Source organism: Eremothecium gossypii, chromosome III (genome assembly GCF_000091025.4).
Source record: "Eremothecium gossypii ATCC 10895 chromosome III, complete sequence".
Taxonomy (NCBI): Eukaryota; Fungi; Ascomycota; class Saccharomycetes; order Saccharomycetales; family Saccharomycetaceae; genus Eremothecium; species Eremothecium gossypii.
In genome coordinates, this window is record NC_005784.3 from 329,826 (window position 1) to 347,450 (window position 17,625).

Genomic DNA, 17,625 nt, shown 5'->3' on the forward strand with positions numbered 1-17,625 from the left:
CAGCGCACGGGTATTTTGGTTGCCGGAGAGCTCTGGGGGGATTAAGGAGGCTTGGAACTTGAGATCATCTAGCTATGTTCTTCTGCACATGATTTCCATTTTTTAGCAACACCTCTGCACCTAGTCCACAGCACTGGACACCGGAATTCACAAGGGTAGCGAGCTATGAGTGCGCTTGCGTTTAAGCTAGGGGCTCTACTGATCAGGCAGGTCACAAGACCCGTGGCCAATGTGCTGAAGCAGCAGGCGAAGCAGCATTCGGCCTTCAAGCAGGTATGCATACGGTTAGCGCAGCAGATGCATCGGGCAGACGTGAAGCTACGGTCACGGCTCACGCCGGTGGCGCAGCCGAAGAAGATACGGCCGCTCAATGATGAGCGGGCCGTCGAGAACGGGGCAACACTACTTAGTGAGCTCTTTGTATTCGGCGTGACCGGCACCGTTGTGGTCTGGGAAACGGTCCGACAGCGCAACAAAGAGCTGGATAGACGCGAGCAGGTATTGCAGGACATCAAGGAGCTACAGGAGGAGATCGACGAGTTGAAGCGTGCTCTGGCGGATCGCGCGTGAGAACTCGTTCTGCACCCCGGGTCGTGTACAGTCTGATATATTCGTTACATACATGTCAAAATAGCATCCAAGACTGTGGTAGCAAGCGCCGCGCGATAACATGCAAGCGAGACTGCGCAGCCCACGCTGCGCAGCCGGTATGGTACAGGCCCCTGGCCGCTCATTTGTGGGTCTTCTTCTCCACTTTCAACAACAATGCCTTGTTTATGTGCGGAAGCACACCGCCGGACGCAATTGTCGCCCTGATCAGCGAGTCCAGTTCGTCATCGCCGCGGATGGCCAGCTGCAGATGGCGCGGCGTGATACGTTTGACCTTCAGATCCTTTGCGGCGTTTCCCGCCAGCTCCAGCACCTCGGCTGTCAGATACTCCAACACGGCTGTGAGATATATAGCGGCCTTGGACCCGACCCGCGTCTTACCTGCGGCGTTTTTCTTCAAGTACCGCTTAATTCTACCAACGGGAAACTGCAGACCTGCGCGCGCAGAATGCGATTGCGACCCAAGGGGGCCTCCGTCTTTCGCGCCGGACTTACCCTTGCCACCGTGAACCTTCCCTGACATATCTGAGCTCTAAGCAAACGACAAAAGAACCCTTCAAAGATCTTTGCGATGGAAGATGTTGTTTGTTGTTTACCACCTTTTGACATTCATTGCAATGTGTCTTTTTTCGGTTATGTTTATTTATTATTTATACCAAACAAGGCATAACGGTGATCGCTTCGTACGAATCACGTGGTTGCTGGTGGAGATTTGTTTCGCGGTTGGGAGCCGGTGGCGTACCGGTCCGCGCGCTGCGTGCGGTTGTCCGTCGTTCGAGGCACGGCAGAGGCGCCCATTCCGGACCGAGCACGATGCCAGGATGCAAATTGATGCAGATACAGAGATATCTATGACGTACCGGGCTAGTCCCTTATTCTTGCATAGCCCTTAGCAATGGTATTATTTACGCCGACGCGCCTGTTTTCGAGCGCGTGGAGAAGGTCACGCATGACTATGCCCGGTTCCTCGCGCGCCTCTCGGAACTTGATGCCCAGGTCGCCGCGCGCTGCAACAGCAGAAGAGACCTTGCCGGGGTTCTTCAGGTCCGTGGCGTTGACCTTGGAGCCGGACGTGAGCCAGCTGTACTTTTTCTTCCCGCCGGCGATCATCATGTTGGCCGTGGCATTGGATGCGCGATGGAGCGTCTCGCCGCTATCGAGCTTAGTGTCTGTGATCTCTTTTTCCAGGCCCAGCGCTATGCGGCGCTTCACCCGGCGCTCTTCCTGTTCGCGCTGCTTGAGGGCCAGGTCCCGCAGGACCCGTGTGGTTTCGCTTCGCCTCCCCGAATTGAGCTTGACGGCCTTGCGCCGGTGGCGGGAGATGATGATGGAGTTCGTGATGATGTCGCGGATGTAGAGTTCGCATGCTGTGGACATCAGGCTCAGTAGTTCCGAGCTCTTGGAGAAGTCCTGGTTGAAGTTCTGTTCGGCAGCGACCTTTTTCATCATGCTGGCTACGTGGGAGGGATGCAGGAACGGGGGATGCAGCGGTATCTGGCTGTTGGAGACCTGCGAGTTGGACTTCATTGTGGTCACGGTGGAGCTCAGGAGCGCCTCCTCCTCTTTTATATCCACGCCTGCAGACAGCAGCGCGTCGCTCAGCTTGTCCGGATCGCTCTGCTGCTTGGGGGCCCCCGCCCCCGCGGCCCGTCGCATGCCTGCCCGCTGCATCTTTTGGGGCGACTTGCGGCCCGCGCCGCTGCCCGCGCCGCCAGCAGGTAGCGCTAGTGTGGTTGCCGGCTGCCCGCTCTCTGGCAGCTCTGCCCGATTACTCTGTTCATCCTGCCCCACAAAGTTGTCGAACGGCGTGGGCATGTCGTTCGAAAAGTCTGAGCCCGTGGGCTCTACCTCCTCGGCGTCGATTCCGAAGCTGAATCCGTCCTCACCTTTTGTCTTTTTACCTCCGGCGCCCGTGTCGCCCTGATCCGCTGCCTTCGGTGACTTACCCATAGCGAATATACACAAGTTGTCTCGTACGACCTTTAGATCAGTTCAAACACGCTGGCTAGTCACCGAAAGACGCCTATACTGTCGCCCTTTGCCCCTGTGTGAAGCTTGTTTATCGCCGTAACAAGCGAAGAAGCTTTCCAGGTGAATTTTTACTTCACGGGAGTGCGGGTAACAGGCGACCTTAGCATCAAAATTTTCACCAGTAGCACCGCCATGAGATGAGATGAGCAGTACCATCCCAACACAAAACAGGTGCGCGGGTCCTAGCTGGTGACAGAGGCTTCGAATTCGGTAGCAGGATGTCTTCAAAATATGTCACATTCCGTGGTGCCACGAATTTCCGGCACAGAATAGTGATGGCCACTCTGTCGGGAAAGGCTGTGAAGATTGAAAAGATCAGGTCCGAGGACATGAATCCTGGGCTGCGAGACCACGAAGTATCGTTTCTGCGGCTCATAGAGGCCGTTACCAATGGAAGTGTAATTGAGATCTCGTACACCGGTACGACCGTGATATATAGGCCTGGAATCATCGTAGGAGGGTCACACACGCACAACTGCCCGAATGGCAAGGCGGTGGGCTACTACGTGGAGCCGCTCCTGTACCTGGCGCCATTTTCTAAGAAGAAGTTTTCGATCATACTGCGGGGTGTCACGTCGACGCACCAGGACGCTGGGATAGAGGCGATTAAGTGGGGCCTGATGCCCGTGATGGAGAAGTTCGGTGTGCGAGAGTGCGCTCTCCACACGCTGAAGCGCGGGGCGCCACCGCTTGGCGGCGGTGAGGTGCACCTGGTTGTGGACTCGTTGATTGCGCAGCCGATAACAATGCATGCTCTAGAGCGCCCGCTAATTTCGGCCATCCGTGGCGTCGCCTACTCGACCAGAGTCAGTCCGTCTATGGTAAACAGAATGATCGATGGCGCTAAAAGCGTGCTGAAACAGGTTCCATGCGAGGCCAACATTACTGCGGACGTGTGGAGAGGCGCGAACTCAGGAAAGAGTCCCGGATGGGGCATCACATTGGTGGCAGAAACTAAGAAAGGCTGGAGGTACTTCACGGAGGCGATCGGCGACGCAGGTGAAGTGCCAGAGGATATTGGGAACAAGGCAGCATACAACCTTTTGGAAGAGATCAGTAGAAGCGCGGTTGTGTGCCGGTCGCAGCTGCCACTAGCAATTGTGTACATGGTCATTGGGAAGGAGGATATCGGGAGGCTCAGAATAGCCAGGGCCCAAGTTGACGAAAGCCTGGTCCTCCTTTTGAGAGATATCAAAGAACTGTTCGGAACGGAGGCCCTGCTGAAACCTGCTGACGATGACACCGACGACCTGATCGTCACAATCAAGGGGATCGGGTTCACGAATACCAGCAAGAAGATCGCCTGATATCGACAGGCACTTTTGTATATTAGCAGTATTCTTGACGAGATAATGCAGTCAACTCCTATATAGAAACCGGATACAGTGGTAAAAACGCAAATGTAGGCAATTATATATTACTCTTCTCGACACCACTAACTTCTCGATAGCGGCATATCTTGTAAATTTGCATACACCTTTTCCCAACTTTCAGTGGTCTCGTTGGCGTACTTTACATGCATCTTGGCCCATTCCTGGAAGACATGTGTGATACAAAATTGAGTCTCCTGGAAAATTACAAATTCCTCTAAAATGCACTTTCTAATTAGCCAGGACCTGTTTAGTTGCTCAGCAATTGTCCGTTTGTCCCGTTGAATTGTCTGTCTGAGTTTATCATATTCTGCACCTTTAACGTCCGGATTACTCTCCATAGATTGAAGTTTGTCCATATTTATTTCCACTCTCCTCTGCAAATGTGCTATGTTATTCCCCGCCATAATTTTATACCTATCAAAGACCCCCTTCAGTGCTATAATAATATCTATGAAGGTCTTAAACTTCACCGATAGGTGTTCCTCCACTTCCTGACGCTCCTTCTTAGAGGTATCGGCCAGGCTATTGAGATGTTTTGATATAGTGGATATATGAGAGTTAATATCATGAATAGTGCCTTCTTCTAGTGGGTATAGTGTTACCGAATTATCAGCAAATTCCTCAATCACGCGGCCAAGCAGCCGCCGCTCTTCAGACACCTGCCTCATGCGCCGTTCGTATCTCTCCACAAGGACGGAAGTCTTAATCCATGACTCTAGCAGCTCATCAATCTTCGCATCGGCTTTATTCCACTGGTTGCTGAGCTCCTTATGCCAGAGACTGATAAACGCCTTATCGATCTTCTGGTCAGTAAATTCCTCAGTAGTGTCATAGTTTGCCTGCTTTCTCCAACTTCCCAAGTCCGTTGGAACAGTTAGAAACGTCAGAACTAGGTCGTCCTGTTTGAGAACGGGATGCATAATAACAAGATTAATAAAACGGCATAGACCCTTACGCCTGCGAGCCAAGAAGATGGGATCCGCGTTCTGCGCCCCTATCTTCTTGGGAGGCAACTCGGGGATCATTCTGAAAGGATATTTCTTCAATAAAACTTCCTGAAGCCAGTTGAAGTCGGAGTAGCGACGAATGACTGTCTGGTTGGAGGAGGGATTCGTATTTGGTAACACAACCAGATGTTTGACCAAGTAGTTCGTATGTTTGAAGAGGATGCCCTCCCGCTCGGGGATCTCTTCTACCACGACGATGTTCTTGGCTAAGGGATTGTACGTCTTTCGCCGACTATTCATCCAATTCTCAAGATCTTCGCTGTGTAGTTCGTCGCACATGGAGCTCTGGCTGGCTACTGGTGCCATCGAAGTATCTAGCCCGCTTATACTTGCGTCTAGTTGTGATGGTGGCGCTCCCCACACTGTCTGTTCCAACGCTGGCGTGCCGGGCTCGTACATCTTTCGCTCATTGTAATTATTACGCATAGTCTCCTTCACCTCTGCTGACAGCGATGAATCTGTCAATGTGAGCGACCCCAAAGATTCAGCCTGTCGAACAACGGGTGATACTATCTGCTGCGTACGAGCGCTATCGGCGGGAGTTCGTTGTACACTGGCCCACGCGTTGTTTGGTGATTCCATAGAAGGTCCACGCCCCCACAACTCTTGAGAATCCAAATCCATCATGTGTTGCAAAATCCAGTCTTTAGATCTTTACTGTGGTTGTCTGTCACTTGAACGTGCAGATGAGAAGGTTGTCTGTGACGGAAACTACCCAAATTACTCTCCCTTTTAATGTCGTTGGCGTTTACCTCTGAAGCAACGTACAACGAAAAAGAAGTGACTGAGAGCTAAAGAATATGTAGCCTTATACATACTACGGGTAATGCATGCAGATAGCGTGATGACTGAGTGTTTTGGCCCCCGGGCTATGCTCTCGCATCGGCAGAGAAGTCCTGTGCATCGTCTCTGTGCGGGAGCGATTCTTCCGCGGAACTGCTACTCTCTACGTCGGCAGAGACATCCTCGTTAAAGTCCAAGTTGATCCAGCTCGGCCAGGCAGCCTCCTTCCGAAGTAAGTTCTTGAACACATCGGACAGAAATTGCTCCAGCTTGCCCACGCTCCGCAAAATGGTGCCCTCGCTCAGATCCTGGGGCCCAATTTCCGTCTGTATCTTGATGCTCCGTATGAGAGATATCCTCTCCACGGCCTTGGACCCCAGAAACGCTGGGCCATTGCTGTCCAGCGGGGACTCCACGTTGTCCAGCGCAGGATCGCTGACATCGCACAAAAAACTGATGAAGAGTTGGCGCTGCAGGTATGCCACCAGACACAGGGAGTGGATGCCAATATCGCTGATCGTGAGCTTGACGGGCAGCTGCATAAAGTTGGGGCTGGGGTAGTTGAGCACGAGCTCCGCACTCAGCTCTATCAGCATGTCGCCCTTGTAATCCACCTCCATCAGAAACTGCACGTCGGTGTCGCGGCCGCCGATAGACGCGCCCTCAAGCCGCAACGCCTCATAGAAGTCGTCCAGGGGGTTGTCTATCTGCTTCAGAGTGATGCGTGGGGGTATTGTCCCGAGTTTGAAATCGGTCATTTTGATGTTGCTCACATAACTGGGCAGCTGCAGCGATTCGAGATGCTCATTGAGAAAAGCGCGGGCTCGCTGGTTAATGGTGCTATCCTCGTTGATCTTATTCCAGTTTATATCAAATGACATGACTCGGTCGTGTGCCCATGTGAGTCAGTACCTCTGCAGTCGTAAGGCAGAGGACGCGATGTCAAAATTTTTGGTTTCCAATGCAATGCAGAATGTAACATACACAGAAGACTTCGTCTCGGAATAGTGCGATCGCGCCAGCGCTTTGCGAGGAATAACGGGATGCTCCGGTGTTTGATAAGCCGCCCTCAGCTACTGCCTACAAGGCTCCCTCTGGCTACGCCGAGTTGTGTATCCAGAAGGACATTTCTTGGGTTCACCGGCGGTGACACTAAGGAGCAGCGTTATATCCTCAAGAGGGTCTTCAACGCGCCGCTGCACTACGTGTACCCTGCAGTGTCGGAAGTGTCCCTCTATAAGCTTTTCATTCCTTACTGCACGGACTCTTTCGTTAATAAGCGGAGGCCTGGCGATAACATGCCCACCGAGGCAGGCCTTCGTGTAGGCTTCCAGCAGTATGACGAGACGTTCGTGTGCCGGGTAGACTGCACGACGCTGCCGGGGAACCAGCGAAGCGTGGTTGCAGAGTCGCTGGCTCACCACCTATTCGAAACGCTGCATACACAATGGCTACTCTCGCCTCACCCTACCAGACCGGACGCCTCTGTTGTGGAGCTGATCCTGCGGTTCAAGTTCAAGTCACAGCTTTACAACAGTGTCTCCTCGATCTTTGGCACGCGCGTCACGCAGGTGGTCATGAAGGCGTTCGAGAAGAGAGTCTTCCAGCTGCGGAAAGAGGCCATGGACAGGCCGCCGACCGGTGACGCTGGCCACTAAAACAGTCATATCTATATGTATAAAACTAAGTCTAACGAGAAAAGATGATAGACGCAGCGCGGCCGGTTGCCGGCTGCCCACCTAGTCTGGGTAGCACATCTGATTATATTTATTCCTGGACAGCAATATGCCACGCCATGCACTGAGTTCGCTTGCCGGCGGACCGGCCTATTTCCGCATCCGCCGCTTGGCGCTTTTGTTCCCGAAGTACCACCACAGCCCCACCGCCGCAGTCAGCCCTGCAAAGAACCGCCGATCCCGAGGCGAGAAGTTCTGCTGGCCGGTGCCGTCCGAGTCCTGCTGCGAGCCGCCCTGCGAGTCCGAGCTCTGTCGCGAATCGTCCTGTAGGTAATCGTCCTCGTTAATGATCTCAATTTTGTTGATCACCACCGGCGACTCAATGTGGAGGTCCGAGTCCGGCGTCAGGACCCGGCCCTCCTCGGAGGTCGGGTCGGCGTCCTCGTCGGCTCCCTGCGCAAGATCCTTCTCGGACTTGGTAACGGGATGCGACGCCGCCTCGCGCGACAACGACGGAATCCGGAGTATGTAGTTTTTCTCAGGCTGTTGCACGGCTCGCTCTGTCAGCGCGATGTCCGGCATGGTGACCTTGTCCACGGGCCGGCATACGCTGGCGCTGCTCGTGCCCGGGCTGTGGAACGCCCGCCGTGTCCCGCGCCTGCCCAGCGGTCCCTTCAGCTCGAAGTCGACAATGCGCTCGATCAAATCCGACTTCCGCCCGGAGACCTGGAGGCCTCGGGAGCGGCACTCGTTCCGCAAGGCCTTCAGGTTCATTGCGGAAAACGCACTCTCCTTCTTCGCTGTCGAGAGCAGCGTCGTCTGCGCCTTACTGGGGGTATTGTGCACTGTGCGCACGGTGGTGGGATACCAGCGACATGTGGACAGCCCAGGGCCCTCAAACGCAAGCAGGGGGAGCGGGGGGGCCTTGGTGATGGGCTTGGCCACCTCAGCGATATTCTTAAGCGATGGCAACGATTTGGCCCTTCTTAGCGACATAATATGTTATAGCTAGCCTATATTTAACTTGAAGGCTTATTGGTCTGCAAGGAGCTGACGGTGATGTAACGGCAGATGCGTGTATAACGCTTTTGTTTTTGTCTCCGCTATGTTTGTTATGTATTCCCGAAGGGGCCATTACATTTCTACTTCAGGAGACAAAGTCCATCCAGGTACAGCAGATCGACCATAAACCATCGCTAGGCGCAGCGGACCGTTGCTACAACTGCTGCACGCCCCCCAGGGCGTAGGCCGCACGCCGGAGCACGCGAAGCACCGCCGCGCGCACGTGGCCGCGCTGAGGTGCACAAAAGGCCTCAGGACACGTATGCCCGCGGAAAATAGATCATATTATATCTCGTTATTTACAGTTGGTTAGTGGGCGCTCAGTACTGGCGGGAGGCTTCCTGGCACGCCTTCAACTGCTGCAAGTAGTAGTCGCAGATCTGGAAGTTGCCGTTGTTGTCCTCTAGGCAGCGCGTGAAGTTGCGCGCGTCGGTGTCGCAGTGTCTGGCCTGCGTCTGGAAGGTGTCCTGCTGCACTGGGGCTGCGGCAAGCTGCTGGGGCTGCGCCTCCGCAGGAGCGGAGCCGGAGCCGGAGAAGAGCCCGGTGAGGCCCGCGCCGATGGTGTGGCCGACCGCCGAGCCGACCGCCACGCCTGCGGCAGTGGAGGCCATCTGTGCGAACAAGCCGGGCTGCTGTGGGGCCGCCTGTGCTGGGGCGTGTGCGGCTGGGGCGGGCGCAGGAGGGGCGTGCGCGGCTGGGGCGGCCATGCTGGACGCCGAGCGCGACTGCACGGGGGCTGGTCTTCTTGCTGGTCCTCTGGAACGTGCCATGCTGATGCTATCTGGGTTGGAGTGGGATGTCTAACGACTAACAGGTACTGTCAAGTGGCAAAAGAGAGATGCAGCGATCTAACTAAGCCATGTTTATAGAAAAATTTTGGGCGTTGATGCGGACCCGGGGAACTATCGGTGCGTGACACAGCCCCCACACACCACAGATGGCCGGAATGGCGTGGATGGTGCTAGAGCATTCAGCCGCTGGCCCAGCAGTAGTGCTGGGCGTCGTAGCGCTACGGTGGTTTGTCAGTCGACATTTTATTATTACATTTGCGTACATTGCGTATATTCTTTTGCGTCTGTTCGTTATTACTGTAGTCCATGGCAGGACCTCGGCGCTTATATAAGGCCGTAGCCGTCTAGTCCAGCGAGGTCGCTGGCTATAGGCCTCCCTCAGAATCTGTCCAACTATGCGGTTGGAGGCAGGGGAGCCGAGCTCTTGGGGATGTACTTCGTGCTCGCCATGGAGTGCCGCAACGGCAACCCCGATGCGGCCCTGGTGGAGGCAGGCGCCGGAAAAGGTAGGTCTTTCAGCGCCGCGGTGGGCGTGAGGGAGAGCGTGCTTGGCGTGCGGGTGGACAGCATGAACAGCTTCTGGTGTTGTATCAAGTTTGTCGGCGATATGTACATTGAAGCGCGGTTCTCCAAGCTGCGTCTGTTGGCATCCTTGCTGTGCTCGCCGCCGCCGAGTGAGGACATCGATCCGAGCGAGTAGAGACTTAGTCTGTTCAGCTGGTCCATCTTGCGGACTTTCAGCACGAGATCCGAGTCGTAGGGCGCGGAGTCCGCGCTGTCTGAGGAGAGGTTGTATAGCGCCGCGTTCTGGTATCGAGAGGCCATTGCCTGGAAGCGATGTTCCTTTCTGGCGAAGTACCACGAGCGGAGGAAGACAATGCCCCAGGATACCAGGAATGCGGTGATGACGACGCAGAGTGCGATGCCGAATGCTAAGAAAAGCATGCCCGAAGGCAGGACTGATTTTTGAATATTCTGATTATTATGCGGAGACGGAATTCCCGGAGTGTACTCCATTATATGCGTAGTCTGACTTGCGATTTGCTGATTTGTATATGAAGCAGGGATTTTTGTTATATTGGCGTGTGCTGCCCTATTCTGTTGTGGGGCTATGGTTGTCACGCGCCTTCTTGTGTCAGTAGGCCTTTCAGTGGGTCTTTTAGGTATGGGAATTGATGTTATTGATCGATGGTATCGTATTGGGTGTCTGGGATTGGTTATTATTCCTGGGGTGGTTGAATTGAACCGTCTTCCGCGTACTGTTGAGATAGCTAATACTTGGCAAAATGTGCAAGGTAACAATAGTAGGAGGAGCAGCCATGAATTATTTATAGATTGTCTTGATATGTGAAGTTTCATCGCGTCTGACTCGATTGTATGAAATTGACAGCTCTGACGCTATTGTGACTGCAGCTCTGATCAGCATGAAAACTGATAAATGAAACCTCGTTCCGTTAATATATTTCTAATATACCCAGCTAATTTGATGGCTATTAGGAGATGATAACAGTGCATCTTGCCTTCCGTAAGGAAGAGCTAGTGAGACGTGGAGAGGGTGTAGCCTCAACAATAGATATACTTTGTTGCGCGAAATAACTAGGTTAATATTCACCAGGACTCAAAACTCTCCGCCTGGGTGAAACCGACGCTGCATGCGCAATCAAAGCATGTTGATATATATGTCGAGGTCTTTCTTTGCTATATATGTCGTGGTCTTTCTTTGCTATATCTGGTAAGGCTTCGTTAGCGGCGCGCTTGGCGCCTCGCCATTTTCTTGACCCAAGAAAAAGAGTATTTGGTAATGCAAAATTAACAAATTGCCGCTTACAACAATGACTATTTATCTAAAGCAAGATATGGCTACAAATGAGGATATCGTGTTACCGTTGTAAGCGGTTAGTACGGCATCAGCGTAAAATAGCTTTAAGTCGGCGCTATTTGGTAGGCGCCAACAATAGCATGATAAGAGAGCCTGTGACAGGTAATGATGGGAACACTAGAACCTCCAGTTTTCGTCTGCAGACTCGATGGCCCACTTAAACTTCTCCCTCAGGGTCTTGGTGAAAACTTTTTCCAGAGGCACGTCGTATTTCTTACAGAAAGCAACACTGAGCCGTGGATCAATGTAACTAATCTTCGATGTACTCAATGCAACAGTCGAATTGTCCTCCTTATCCTTCATTTGAATAGATGTTGTCCTGATCCGCTGTTCAAGCTTGTCAATCTGTGCCTTTAGCTTTTCAACAGACTGCAACGTGGGTTTCACAGTTACAAGGCCTGTCTCCAACTCTTCTACATATTCTTTTCCCATCTCTTCAACATCAGCAAGCCAACTTTCAAGCTGAGATTCTGGTAGGAGCTCTTCCCCCTCGAACTTCCTTTTTTCGTTTTCACGAGCAAATTTCTTCTGGTACTTCTCGCGCTCTCGTTCAAGCACCCTCTTGTGTATCGACATCTGCTCCTCTTTCGTCAAGTCGTTAATCTCTTTGAAGAACTTTGGGTTTGCCTTCAACTCAGATTCGTCCAACTGCAGAATGGCTTTCTTGTATCTTATTTTCTGCCACTGATACTCTTCAATCTTCTCAGTGGCCTTTTGCATCGACTGCGCATGACTGCGTCCGACTGTCCGCTGATGGTTACACAAGATCGCAACTGCTCTGTTAGCGGCATTGTATCTCACCATTTTTTCAGTCACGCTGCCTTCGTTAGGTATCAAATCAAGTTGATCCTGCATTGTCTTGGAAGCATTGTAGGTACGGAATACCTTTGCGGTAAGACCCGGCATGTAGTTCTGAAGATGCTTATTCAGAATCGAAGGGTCCAATCTGTCAAAAAGTTGATGACCGGGTTCCTTAGGGGGTCTCTTAAAGATGGAAAGGTTCTTGAATACCTGCTTATCCACCTCGACCTCTTGATAGTATCTTATAGAATCCTTACCAAGGAAATCGAAGACAACGGTGTTGGGTGGTTTCAGAGATATGTGTTCGTATCTCAAAGAGCAGCAGCCAACGGTGTCGGCTTCATCTTCCGATTTCTCTCCCCCGGCTCTAAGGGCAAATACATCGATAAGATAGGTTGCAACGGCTATCTGTCTGTCCAACATCACCTTACTCTTGAGGTTTTTTCTGTAATCAGCTCTGATTATGTCAATGTAGTTTTTCAGTTCTCTAGACTTTTCGAACTTTTTAAAGTCACTCATACCTTTCAGAGAAGAGTTAGCGGCCAGACGGACGTACTTGAAGGAATTGGAAATATTCTCTCTCCACATACAGAGCCACTGAACGGTGTTGTCGTGCCTGATCTCGCCCCACTTGTGGCCCGCGGGCGGCTCGGGAATGGGAGCGTCCTTGTCGAGGTTCAGCACAACATCCTCGGGCTGCACACGGCGCTTGAGCTTGCCCGTCTTCGGGTGGGCCCCGCGCCCCCGGAAAAGGTCCGGGGGTTCAATCTTGAAGTTGCCCACCTGCTCTTTCCGACCGTCTAGGTAGCAGAACTTGTACGGCTCCTCCTGTTTGTCCTTCTCCTGCTTCAAAAGCTTCTTCTCGTGACTGCTCAGTTGCTTCTTCTGATCCTTCTGCTGCTGTATGTACGCGTGCATCTTGCTGAAATCGCACTTGCTGAACTCCTGTATGTCGATCCCGTTGCGCGCCCCGCCATGCTTATTCAGGACCGACAGGAAATCCTCGAAGAAGTTCTTCTGGAAAACAGGGTTCTGCGCATGGTCCGACTGCAGCAGCGCTGCAAAGAAGCCCGCCACCTCCTCGGCCTCCGCGGGTAGCTCCACCGCCTTGCCGCCGTAGTACAGCCGCACGTGCGAGGGCAGCGGCGTGTATTCCGGCGGAAACATCACGCCGTTGTGACGCAACGTCACCCATTTCACGCTGTCGTCCTTCTCCTCCTCGCGCTCCCACCACTTAAACTCCTCCGAGTCCTCCTCGCCGTCCACGCTGCTCTCCTTCTTCGCGTCCCTGTCGCCCTCCTCCTCCTTCACCTTGCGCGCCGGCGCCCGCCGCTTGGACACCGTTTTACGTTTCTTCACCTCCTGTGACAGCACCTCCTCCTGCTCGCCGCTGCTGCTCTCCTCCTCCTTCACCGCCCGCCGCTTGCTGCCGCGCGCCGGCCGCGCCGCCTTGCGGCCCCCGTTCCCCAGCGGCTCATCTTCCGATGACGAATCATTCTTCAACTTCACTGTCATTGTCTATCTGTCGGTTATCGATCGTCTGCTACGCAAAACAACGAAGATGCCCCGCTCGCTGCCGAATTGAGAAGACTTGTCCGTGCCCCCAATCGCCACTTATGTATCAGAGATACGCCCCAACCGCCTCGATACCAATGCTAGTGGTACATCTCCATAGTATCAAAATATATATTGATTCGAGTGGGCAACGCAGAGCGTGCCGTGAGAGAAAAAGAAACTACGATTATGTCAACGTTTTCAAGACGGGTAACCAGATTCCATTGGGGCAAAAATTAGTTTGTTGACATTTTTCCATTTTGAGCGGATTCACCAAGTGTATGTCTTCTCCAGAGGGAAGCAATAGTAAGAATTCGAAAGCCGATCCATATAACGGAAGCCTGTTCGTCTTCCATTCTGTGATTTAGCAGCAGTTGCAGCAGCTAGTTGGGCAGCACTGCGCGCGAATTGGATCAAAACACAATCAAGTATGTACTGCAGACTTTGCCTTTGCCAGTCGTCGCCTCCAGCAGAGCTCGTCGGGCCTGCCCTGAACAAGTAGCGACGCGGCGCGGCGGTTACGAGCGATGACTGGGGGAGGGTGGGGCCAGGGCACCGATCGCCGCTGCATCGTTTCCTCCGTGCGAGCCTGTGTTCGCGTTGGGCGGGCAGCGGGCGATGTGGGGACGGGCGCACACTCGGTAGCGTAGGACAATTGCTAACAGCCAGACGACAGGAGCACCAGAGACGCAGGCAGACGCCGGTGGAGGACGATACCTTTTTTTCTGCACGCAAAAAAAGACAAGCGAGCAGCCGATTGCAGGCAGAGGGTACGGCGTCAGAATAACGTCTAGCACTCCAGATTGTAACAATTGACACAAAAGCCCAGGTCCGAACTCTCAGCGGGATTGGCCTGGTTTGCGCAGCCATATATAGCCAGGAAAAAGTCCGGCTTATTGAGAGGTTCTGTTGTTTTTGCCGCTAGGGCTAGAGCAGCAAAGCAACATACAGTAATCCGCCAATTAATACCCCTCTTCCCATCCACACAACTGAAAGCACTATGTCAGCGCCGCTTCAGATAGTCAATGAAAAGCAGTTGAATACACGTTCGAATGCCAACGTTCATACCCCCGTGAAACAGCATCATGCAAAGCGTGCCGATCTGGAGAGAGGTCATCATGACAATAACCGCCAGCCGCCGCAGAAGAAGAAGAAGGAAAAGCTTTCTGCGCTCTGCAAAACGCCACCGTCTTTGATCAAGACGAAAGGGCGCGACTATCACAGAGGGATGTTTCTAGGGGAAGGCGGGTTTGCGCGCTGCTTCCAGATGAAGGACGACAGCGGAAAGGTCTTTGCGGCGAAGACGGTGGCCAAGATCTCGATCAAATCGGAGAAGACCAGGAAGAAATTGCTTTCAGAGATCCAGATCCACAAGTCGATGAAGCATCCAAACATTGTGCAGTTTACAGACTGCTTTGAAGACGATACTAATGTATACATACTTTTGGAGATCTGCCCGAATGGGTCCTTGATGGACCTCCTAAAACAGCGTAAGCAACTTACAGAACCGGAAGTCAGGTTCTTCACCACCCAGATAGTGGGCGCCATCAAATACATGCACAGCAGGCGCATTATTCACAGGGACCTAAAGTTGGGCAACATATTCTTCGACAAGCATTTTAATTTGAAAATAGGCGATTTCGGCTTGGCAGCAGTACTTGCCAACGACCGGGAGCGCAAGTACACTATTTGCGGTACGCCCAACTACATTGCCCCGGAAGTCCTCACGGGCAAGCACACGGGGCACTCTTTCGAGGTGGACATATGGTCTATTGGTGTTATGATCTACGCGTTATTGATAGGCAAGCCACCCTTTCAGGCCAAAGAAGTCAACACAATATATGAACGGATAAAAGTTTGTGACTTCAGTTTCCCCAAGGACAAGCCGATCTCTTCTGAAGCTAAAGTTTTGATTAAGGACATCTTATCGTTAGATCCCTTGGAAAGGCCGTCGTTGGCAGAGATAATGGAATATGTGTGGTTCAGGAATGTGTTCCCAGCAAGGATAAATGGTGATATATTGAACTTTGTACCTGAATTTCATGATTTGGACCTACAGGAATCACTAATCAACTTCAAAAACTGTATGGCGAAGTGCGGTCTAATGAACCCGTCAGCGGCAGCGGCAGCGGTTGCTGCCAAAGAATACGACCAGCGCCTGCCTTCATACAGCAAAAATAGTAATAATAATAACAACCAGATTAATCAAAATAATGAACAGTTGAGCGAGGCAAAGAAGTCTGTCTTGCCGCAATCCCTATCGCCAGGTGGTACTAGATACAAGTACAAGGAAATTGTTGATGTGGAAACACAACGAAAACTGAATGATCTGGCGCGTGAAGCACGTATTAGAAGAGCACAGCAGTCGATGCTCAAACAGTCGCTAGTGGCTAGCTCCACAAATTTCATCAAATCTGAGATTTCGCTGCGAATATTAGCCAGCGAGTGTCATATGACTCTAAACGGCTTACTGGAGGCTGAAGCACAGAAGCGGATGGGTGGCTTGCCCAGGTCAAGGCTCCCTGAGATTCAGCACCCTATAGTCGTGACAAAATGGGTCGATTACTCTAACAAGCATGGATTCGCTTACCAATTATCTACAGATGATATTGGTGTCCTTTTCAACAATGGCACCACTGTTCTAAACTTGGCTGACGCCGAAGAGTTTTGGTACATTAGCTACGACGACAGGGAGGGATGGGTGGCGAATCACTACAGTCTCGCAGAAAAGCCCAAAGAGTTGAACAGACATTTGGAGGTTGTAGATTTCTTCTCCAATTATATGAACTCTAACTTGAGCAGAATCTCCACTTTTGTGCGTGAATCGTACCACAAGGACGATGTATTTCTACGAAGATTCACGCGCTACAAACAGTTCGTCATGTTCGAGTTGAGCGACGGAACGTTCCAATTCAACTTCAAAGACCATCATAAGTTCGCCATCTCGCAGAGCGGCAAACTTACCACTTACATCTCCCCCGATCGCCAGAGCTTCACGTTCCCTACCGTCGAGATTCTCAAGGCTGAGAAGATCCCTGGGCACCCGGAACTCGGGTTCATGGAGAAGTTCGCCATGATAAAGGAAGGCCTCAAGCAAAAGTCGGCCATTGTCTCAGTAGCACAGCAGTAGCAATATATACACTTTTACATACTCCTAACGGTTTAATCTCAAACCAGTTACAGCCGGAACTGGTCCTCAGACGCCAACGTCTGCAGATTCCATTCCGTCTCAAAATTGGACTTCAGCGTCGCCAGCTTGTTGATGATGCTGTTGCAAGCATTTTTCAGCGCCTCCTTGGGATCGTAGCCCTCTGCTGTCTGTATGCGCATGCGGAAACGGGCAAACAGCGGGTGCTCCACTTTGTATGCGGCGAAGAGCACGCGCTCATCCTCCAGCAGCTCTGCCCGGATGATGTTGCCTAGCGTGTGGTCCTCCTTCTCAAATGTGATGATCACAGCATTTGCGGCCTTCGTATCTGGCTCGATCTTAAGCTTGGACTCGCCCTCGGGCAGTAGGAAGAGCTCAAAACGGTCTGGGGCGTTCATGTCTCTTGGTCGTTACTGCTGGTACCAGTGCGCAGCAACGGTCGTGCGTCTTGTACCGATGCCGCACGTGATGCCGTTCACTGTGATGACCTCGGCGTCACGTGCCCGGAGAGTGCCACGGCTCATCGCAGGCACCGACTGCGGCTTTCGGCAGGAGATGCTGCTAGGGTATGCGCTGCTTCAACCTGCCCTTGCATCCAGGCCGGGCCGAGCACGCCCCCGCGCAGATCGGGGGCATAACCTGCCCACTCCGCTGTTGGGGCCCCTGGAAACCAGGACAAACAGCATCACATAGCCAAGATATGCCACGGATATTGCCCTGTGCTCTCCCGCAGCTGATGCGGACTCCAGCGCTCCATTACTAGCACTGGCACGTGCGGCGCCTTCGATCACGTGGTATCTCTGATATCATCTGCACGTGATGTCAATTGTTATGGCTATATGTGTGGTGTATGGATGTTTTAGGTTTTGTATGTTTTTTTTTCGCTCAGGTTTTTCTCACCCTGATTGATG

At 52.5% G+C, this 17,625-nt stretch overlaps 14 protein-coding genes across 14 annotated transcripts; 4 read left to right on the forward strand and 10 right to left on the reverse strand.

Annotated features, from left to right (window-relative positions):
- Positions 1-165: 165 nt before the first annotated feature.
- Positions 166-570, forward strand: AGOS_ACL018W (OPA3 family protein; the record flags this gene model as incomplete). The annotated part of the gene is made up of 1 exon (NM_208739.1): positions 166-570. The coding sequence occupies one exon, from the start codon at positions 166-168 to the stop codon at positions 568-570; it is 405 nt and encodes a 134-aa protein (NP_983386.1).
- A 160-nt stretch (positions 571-730) lies between these two features.
- Positions 731-1,132, reverse strand: HTZ1 (histone H2AZ; the record flags this gene model as incomplete). Its single annotated transcript, NM_208740.1, has 1 exon — positions 731-1,132. One exon carries the CDS (start codon positions 1,130-1,132, stop codon positions 731-733), a length of 402 nt encoding a protein of 133 aa, NP_983387.1.
- A 341-nt stretch (positions 1,133-1,473) lies between these two features.
- TAF4 (Taf4p) lies at positions 1,474-2,559 on the reverse strand (the record flags this gene model as incomplete). The annotated part of the gene is made up of 1 exon (NM_208741.1): positions 1,474-2,559. One exon carries the CDS (start codon positions 2,557-2,559, stop codon positions 1,474-1,476), a length of 1,086 nt encoding a protein of 361 aa, NP_983388.1.
- Positions 2,560-2,858: 299 nt separating this feature from the next.
- RCL1 (rRNA-processing endoribonuclease) lies at positions 2,859-3,947 on the forward strand (the record flags this gene model as incomplete). The annotated part of the gene is made up of 1 exon (NM_208742.1): positions 2,859-3,947. One exon carries the CDS (start codon positions 2,859-2,861, stop codon positions 3,945-3,947), a length of 1,089 nt encoding a protein of 362 aa, NP_983389.1.
- Positions 3,948-4,075: 128 nt separating this feature from the next.
- On the reverse strand, positions 4,076-5,647 carry MVP1 (Mvp1p; the record flags this gene model as incomplete). The annotated part of the gene is made up of 1 exon (NM_208743.2): positions 4,076-5,647. The coding sequence occupies one exon, from the start codon at positions 5,645-5,647 to the stop codon at positions 4,076-4,078; it is 1,572 nt and encodes a 523-aa protein (NP_983390.2).
- A 242-nt stretch (positions 5,648-5,889) lies between these two features.
- MDM12 (ERMES complex subunit MDM12) lies at positions 5,890-6,684 on the reverse strand (the record flags this gene model as incomplete). The annotated part of the gene is made up of 1 exon (NM_208744.2): positions 5,890-6,684. The coding sequence occupies one exon, from the start codon at positions 6,682-6,684 to the stop codon at positions 5,890-5,892; it is 795 nt and encodes a 264-aa protein (NP_983391.2).
- A 162-nt stretch (positions 6,685-6,846) lies between these two features.
- Positions 6,847-7,461, forward strand: COQ10 (ubiquinone-binding protein COQ10; the record flags this gene model as incomplete). Its single annotated transcript, NM_208745.1, has 1 exon — positions 6,847-7,461. The coding sequence occupies one exon, from the start codon at positions 6,847-6,849 to the stop codon at positions 7,459-7,461; it is 615 nt and encodes a 204-aa protein (NP_983392.1).
- Positions 7,462-7,629: 168 nt separating this feature from the next.
- Positions 7,630-8,475, reverse strand: AIM34 (Aim34p; the record flags this gene model as incomplete). The annotated part of the gene is made up of 1 exon (NM_208746.1): positions 7,630-8,475. One exon carries the CDS (start codon positions 8,473-8,475, stop codon positions 7,630-7,632), a length of 846 nt encoding a protein of 281 aa, NP_983393.1.
- A 386-nt stretch (positions 8,476-8,861) lies between these two features.
- Positions 8,862-9,311, reverse strand: MIX17 (Mix17p; the record flags this gene model as incomplete). The annotated part of the gene is made up of 1 exon (NM_208747.2): positions 8,862-9,311. One exon carries the CDS (start codon positions 9,309-9,311, stop codon positions 8,862-8,864), a length of 450 nt encoding a protein of 149 aa, NP_983394.2.
- A 414-nt stretch (positions 9,312-9,725) lies between these two features.
- Positions 9,726-10,691, reverse strand: CSI2 (Csi2p; the record flags this gene model as incomplete). The annotated part of the gene is made up of 1 exon (NM_208748.1): positions 9,726-10,691. One exon carries the CDS (start codon positions 10,689-10,691, stop codon positions 9,726-9,728), a length of 966 nt encoding a protein of 321 aa, NP_983395.1.
- A 637-nt stretch (positions 10,692-11,328) lies between these two features.
- Positions 11,329-13,527, reverse strand: TOP1 (DNA topoisomerase 1; the record flags this gene model as incomplete). The annotated part of the gene is made up of 1 exon (NM_208749.2): positions 11,329-13,527. One exon carries the CDS (start codon positions 13,525-13,527, stop codon positions 11,329-11,331), a length of 2,199 nt encoding a protein of 732 aa, NP_983396.2.
- Positions 13,528-13,836: 309 nt separating this feature from the next.
- On the reverse strand, positions 13,837-14,436 carry AGOS_ACL007C (ACL007Cp; the record flags this gene model as incomplete). The annotated part of the gene is made up of 1 exon (NM_208750.2): positions 13,837-14,436. One exon carries the CDS (start codon positions 14,434-14,436, stop codon positions 13,837-13,839), a length of 600 nt encoding a protein of 199 aa, NP_983397.2.
- Positions 14,437-14,566: 130 nt separating this feature from the next.
- On the forward strand, positions 14,567-16,696 carry CDC5 (polo kinase CDC5; the record flags this gene model as incomplete). Its single annotated transcript, NM_208751.2, has 1 exon — positions 14,567-16,696. The coding sequence occupies one exon, from the start codon at positions 14,567-14,569 to the stop codon at positions 16,694-16,696; it is 2,130 nt and encodes a 709-aa protein (NP_983398.2).
- A 47-nt stretch (positions 16,697-16,743) lies between these two features.
- Positions 16,744-17,112, reverse strand: RPB11 (DNA-directed RNA polymerase II core subunit RPB11; the record flags this gene model as incomplete). The annotated part of the gene is made up of 1 exon (NM_208752.1): positions 16,744-17,112. One exon carries the CDS (start codon positions 17,110-17,112, stop codon positions 16,744-16,746), a length of 369 nt encoding a protein of 122 aa, NP_983399.1.
- Between the last annotated feature and the right edge of the window lie 513 nt (positions 17,113-17,625).